The sequence below is a fragment of the Psammomys obesus genome, unplaced genomic scaffold (assembly GCF_907164565.1).
Source record: "Psammomys obesus unplaced genomic scaffold, mPsaObe1.curated_primary_1811, whole genome shotgun sequence".
NCBI lineage: Eukaryota > Metazoa > Chordata > Mammalia > Rodentia > Muridae > Psammomys > Psammomys obesus.
Genome location: NW_026596131.1, coordinates 15,273,781 through 15,279,835, shown reverse-complemented (window position 1 = coordinate 15,279,835; position 6,055 = coordinate 15,273,781). Strand labels below are relative to the sequence as shown.

Here is a 6,055-nt window from a genome sequence, read left to right as displayed (position 1 = left end):
TATTATTATTATTATTATTATTATTATTATTATTATTATTATTATTAACAATTTATTCACTTTGTATCCTAGTTGTAGCCTCCTCCCTCATCTCCTCCAGGTCCCAGTCCCATTCTCCCTCCCTTTTCCTCCCCTATCCCTCACCCCTAGTCCACTGACAGGGGCGATACTCCTCTCCTACTGTCTGACCCTAGCCTATCAGGTCCTACCAGGACTGCCTGGATCCTTTTCCTCTGTGGCCTGGCTAGGTCACCCCATCAATGGGGAAGTGATCAAGGAGCAGGCAACTGAGTTCATGTCAGAGACTGCCCCTGCTCTTCTTATTAGGGGGGCCCATCTGGAGACTGAGCTGCCTATGGGCTACATCTGAGCAGGGGGTCTAGGTTCTCTCTGTGCATGGTCTTTGTGCTTGCTGTTCTTGTAGAGGATCCAAGTTTGATTCTTGATGGTTTACAGTAGTCTGGCCTCTGAGAGGGCCAGGCACATGGTGTGCAGGCATACAGAAAGGCAAAATACTCACACACATGAAATAAGATTAAAATTAAAAAATAAAATAGAGAAGCCAGTTAGAAACATCTGGTTTTACACTCAGAGATGTGAAATTATGTGAGTGGAGGCTGTTTGTCCCTGCAGTAGGTCTTTTTTAAGTTGATCACTCTGTAAATGCAGTAAGGTGCTGACACTGGGATACTGGTGTTCTCAATGCTACGTCAGCAACTTTTATGTCAGCTGGAGTAGCCACACATGCTGCTCAGCTATAGTACTGGAGCCTCTGAGACCCCTTCTATTTGTGTTCTTTCCAGGGGCTTCACCGTAATCTGGGCTTTCATGGCTCTGTTAGCTTTCTTATAGAGCATGCTCACGTAGGTTAATTCTGCTCCTCAGAAATGAGCCTGCTTCTCAGTGACATAGGAAACACGGAGTCTACTTTTTTTTTTCTTTCTTTCTGTTTTGTTTGTTTTTCGAGACAGGGTTTTTCTGTGTAGCCCTGGCTGTCCTGGAATTCACTTTGTACATGTGGCTGGCCTTGAACTCAGAGACCCGCCTGCCTCTGCCTCCTGAGTGCTGGGATTAAAGGCCTGTGCCACCACTGCCCAGCTTTTTCTTGAACATTTAATGTGACTTTGAAACATGTTATTTTTCATGCTGGAGATTGAATATAACCTTGTGTGCTTGGTAAGCACAACCGTTTCAGTTTTAGCTGGTTAGGTAGTTAATATTCATGAAACCATGAGGCTAATGTATTAGTCAGGTTTTTCACTTTACTTTTTCTTCATTTTCCCTCCCCTTTCCATTTCTTCTCCTCATCTCATTCTTCTTTTCCCCTCTACCCCTTTCTCATTCTCTTGAGACAGGCCCGCCTGTGTAGCCCTGTGAGCCAGACTTGCCTTGAACGTGCTGGAGTCTTTGTGCCTCCGCTCCCTGAGTGCCAGGGTTACAGGGTTCTGTCATCCCGCCTGGTAGCTCTGTTCTGATACATATCAGAACGGATGATAACTATCCCAGTGAAAACGTTCATGTGTATGCTATCAGCAGTAACCCTTCAATTGTAGGGAAGCACTTTGCTCAAGTGTGATGTACATTTTAAATACCAAAAATATTAAGTAGCAACGGAAAATAACCTTTGTGTCCCCGTGCTTTTCTTGTACCCTGTGCGCTTTGCAGATGCCGCCATGGCCCCTTGGGGAAGTGTGTGCACTGTGTCCCACTGGAGGTGAGTCTGTGTGGAGAGAGTGGCCAGCGGCTGGAAGAGCTGCCTCAGCACTTCATGTCCCTAGACTTGGGTGTTTTGGCTCTTAAGAGAATGTTTCTATTTATTGTCTTGGGCCTTATATTCCCAGTAGTACAAGTGGCACAGAGAATCTAAGAATTATTTATGGGAGTGACCTTCGAGGGGGATTATGAATGGCTGAGGCATTTGTGTTGCTGTGATGAAGGGGCTTCCTAGATAATTCTTCTCTGACACATGGCTGGGCTTCTCAGTTCCTGCTTGTCGTGGTTCTGATTTACTATGTCTGAGTCTTAGGTTTCTTGTTGATTTCTCTCTCTCTCTCTCCTCTCTCTCTCCTCTCTCTCTGTCTCTCTGTCTCTCTCTCTCTCTCTCTCTCTCTCTGTGTGTGTGTGTGTGTGTGAGAGAGAGAGAGAGAGAGAGAGAGAGAGAGAGACACTGAGGATTGAACTCTGGACTTTGCCTTTGAAGGGCAAACACTGTCACTAAGCTGTATCCTCAGGCCTCTTGTGACTTTGTTAGGGCTTTTGTGTTTTAATAGTTAATTTTATCTCGAAAAAATATAACTAGTAGAGAGAGAAACCTGATTCTAACCTTGAAATAATGAAGACCCAGCTTAGGCTCCTTCATTGTGTCTGTGCTGTCTGGTCTGATCCCCTGCACGGTGAGAGTCGGAGTCTTACGTACCCTGGCAGACCCGTCAGCACTCATCTTCTGTGCACGGTTTGACAGCCATTTGATGAGGACTATCTGAACCACCTGGAGCCTCCCGTGAAGCACATGTCCTTCCATGCCTACATCCGGAAGCTGACGGGAGGGGCCGACAAGTACGTATCCGCTGTGGCCCAGGCTTACAAATGTTTCATGCATTTCTGACGATTTTTTCCTTATAGTCACTGGGCATGGGAGTGTGGAAGTAAAGCAAGGCTGTGCAGAAAGCTGCAGTAGAGTCTTGAAGCTGGGAGAGAGACTGGCACATCCCAGCTGTGCAGTCACAATGCTCAGAGACACAGGCAAGACTCCCAGCCGCTGGCAGGTGTGGAGGTGCTCTGGAAGTCTGGGAGTCCCCGCTGCCTTCTGTTTTTCAGAAAGACAATAATTACTCCGTGAGGGTCTCGGCTCTAATCTTAGCTCCCCAGGGTGCTCCATGTTTGTCAGCTTTACTTTTACAACTCTAATGGGCCTGAAGCCACAACACAAACCATGGCTTGCATTCTGCTGCCACAGGGCCTCTAGTTTATAGACTTGGTCAGATGGGTTGCATAAGCAGCCTCCTCTTTCCCTGAATGCTGGTGGTGGCAGTGGCTAAAAAAGTGAACTAAGGCTGGTTTTGTTTGGTTTTACCACAGCCTTTGCTAGGTAGCTCTGGTTGGTCTTAAACTTGAGCTCCTCCTGCCTTAGCCGCTATGTGCTGACATAGATTTTATACTGTCATTCTTGGCTGCATTTGATTTCTTTTTAACCTGAATGTGTCTGCGTAGCTCCTTTTGTATAGACCTGTCCAGAGAAAAACAGAATTCCTGGTAGCTTTGTAATTCTTGTCACTGATAGGAGGAGATGATATTGAGTCCAAGTTAGCAGCATTTTTGTTGAAAATGCCTACCTGATTGTAGCTTTTCTCTGACAAACTGCTGACACCCAAAATATCTTTTAATTTTTTGTTCGTTTGAGCCAGGGTGCCTGTGTGTCGCCCTGGCTATCTTAAAACTTACTCTGTAGACCTGCCTGCCTCTGCCTCCCTAGTGCTGGGATTACAGGTGTACTTCCCCCTACACCTGGCCAAGGCAAGGTGATCTGAACTCATCGCAAGTTTGGCATCCGCAGTGTCTTAAGCATTGAGTCATCATCAACACCAAAAACATATAGTTTTTATTTAAACAAAACAAAACAAAACAAAACAGCTCACATGGTGTGCGTTAAACATGCATAAAGTTTTACCAGTTATTGTTGGCGTACTTTAAAAACAACTCTTTACATTTCTGTCATCTTTTTTCTCCCTACTCTACCCAGTCCCTTCCAATGCCCCAGTACCAGGTGTAGAGAGAAAGGGTTTGTGGGTGAGAGAGTACACAGTTCTCCTACCTGCTTCCTGCTGGTTGCGGTCATAGCTGCGCTTTCTCCTAGTGACACCAGTTAGATAGTGGGCTCTCAACAGTGTTCTTGAACGCCTCCTGGCTGAGGAGAGCTGCGTCCCCTGCAGGACACCAGAAGACGGGAGCTTCCGCTTCACTAGAATGCCCTCAGTGCATTGCCTTGGCTCTTGTCCCCAGGAGCACTGATAGTGGCTGTAAGCTGTCGCAGGCACCTGCTCGTCTCCTGCTTGACTCTCCAGCATTATGCTTAACTAAGTCACTGTTTTCTCCCTCAGGGGGAAGTTTGTTGCCCTGGAGAACATCAGCTGCAAGATTAAGTCAGGATGTGAGGGACATCTCCCATGGCCAAATGGTATTTGTACCAAATGCCAACCTAGTGCCATCACGCTGAACAGACAGGTGAGGCTTCACTGTGTTCCTGAGATTTGGTTTTTTGACTAACAAGTGGACACCTTCTTTGTGGCAAATTCTGTGGTGTTTTGTTTGTTTGTTTGATTCATTGATTGATTCATTCATTCAGTTATTGTTTGTTTGTTTTTGTCTTTATGCCAGTGTTTCTCTGGGTAGCTCTGTGTAGTGGCTGTCCTGAGCCTTGATCTGGAGACCAGGCTGGATCTGCCTGCACCTGCCTCCCAAGTGCTAGGAATAAAGGTGTTCGCCACCACACAGGGCTTTAGTCACAGGTACACTGTGTGTCTGTGGGATGTGTGCCTGAGGTCAGGTAACTGAATAGGGCAGAAGAGGGAGTGAGATCTTGGAGGCAGAGTTACAGGGATGTGGGTTCCCACTGTGGACGCTGTGAACAGAAGTTGGCTCCTGTGGCAGGGCGGCAGGTGCTCTTAGCTGCGGAGCCTCTAGCTCCTGGTGTTCCAGGTTGACCTCCTACCTTCTGTGACGGATACAGATGAAGGGTAAGTTTCTGGGCAGCAGGGGGGGGGTGAGGACTTTGCTTCCATTTGTTTGGCTTGTGCTCTTTGGAAGATCAGCCAGTGCTCTTAACTGCTGGGCCATCTTCAGCTCAAGAATGGATTTTCCTTAAAAGTCTTTTTTTTTTTTTTAATATTTATTATTTTCATTTTATGTGTGTGAGTATTTGCCTGCCTGGATGTATGTGTTGTGTATGCACATGGCCAGAAGATGATTTGGAGGCCCCAAACCAAGAGGTACAGGCCACTGAGTGCTGGGAACTGAACCTCTGCTCCTCTGATAGAGGCTGGTGCTCTTAACCACTGAGCCTTCTCTTCAGATCCCCCTTCTAAATGTATTTTAGTTATTTTGTTGTTTATTTTGGGAGGTGGGATTTTCTTGGAGATTTTTAAATGCTCAGTGATTGTGACTTTGCCTTTAAGAACATATTACATGGAAGTTAGTCACAAAGGCTCCCAACATCTGTTCAGAGATCTGCTTGGGCTCAGAAGAGCCTGGCTCAGGAGAACGCTGTTCTGGCTTCCTGCCTGTCTCTGTGGCTAATGAAAACCACTCATTGTGTCCTTCTCCTGCTCTGCCCGTCATATCTAAATCCTTGGAGACTATAGATTTTGAGAGTCTTTGGAATCTTAATATTCCTTTCTTCCTTCATTCTTACTACTTTGCACTTTGGAAACCTCCATTTCAGGTAAAAGCACAGTGAGCTTATTTCCAGTTTATTGATCATCAGTCAATACAATTTCATCAGATTCTCCTTCCCCTGTACCCCTGATCTCTAAAGAACAGATCAGTTTGCATGCCTGCCTTCCTCCCTCCTGTTTTAGAGGCAGTCTCTGACGCTTTCCTTTAGTTCAGGTTGGCATCAAATTCAAGGCAATCTTCTTTGTGTCTCCTGAGTGTTGGGATTGGAAACATAAGGGTCACTGTCCTTGGCCAGAGTAGGTTCTTCGGTTTGGGCTTAAATTACAGTGCTCAGGCTGGGCAAGTCAGCGATGTACCACTGGCAGCATCTGTGAACCACACCTTTAAGCCTCTGGGGTTTGTTTGAAGAACGGAGGCTGGGTCCAAGCTGAAATACAAACACTGGGGCTAGGGGTATGACCAGGGTAAGAGTGTTTGCTGCTCTTGCAGACGTTCCGGGTTTATAATTACAGTCTGAGACCATGCATGCAGGTGGTGTGTAGACATACATACAAGCCAAACAAAACAGAAAACAAAACACAAATCTTAAATAACAACAACAACAAAAAACCCAAAGCCAGAGCTAGGCCAGGGGTGGTGGCACATGCCTTTAATCCCAAGCATT

The 6,055-nt window shown here is 46.2% G+C and overlaps 1 protein-coding gene across 1 annotated transcript in view; it reads left to right on the top strand.

The window, feature by feature from the left end:
• The window catches only part of Nploc4 (NPL4 homolog, ubiquitin recognition factor), a 47,867-nt gene that overhangs the window by 15,567 nt on the left and 26,245 nt on the right, over window positions 1-6,055 (top strand). Inside the window, exons 5-7 of the mRNA XM_055592173.1 lie at window positions 1,666-1,714; window positions 2,462-2,556; window positions 4,098-4,221. Coding sequence (XP_055448148.1) covers window positions 1,666-1,714; window positions 2,462-2,556; window positions 4,098-4,221 — 268 coding nt within the window. The remainder of the gene's footprint in view (window positions 1-1,665; window positions 1,715-2,461; window positions 2,557-4,097; window positions 4,222-6,055) is intronic.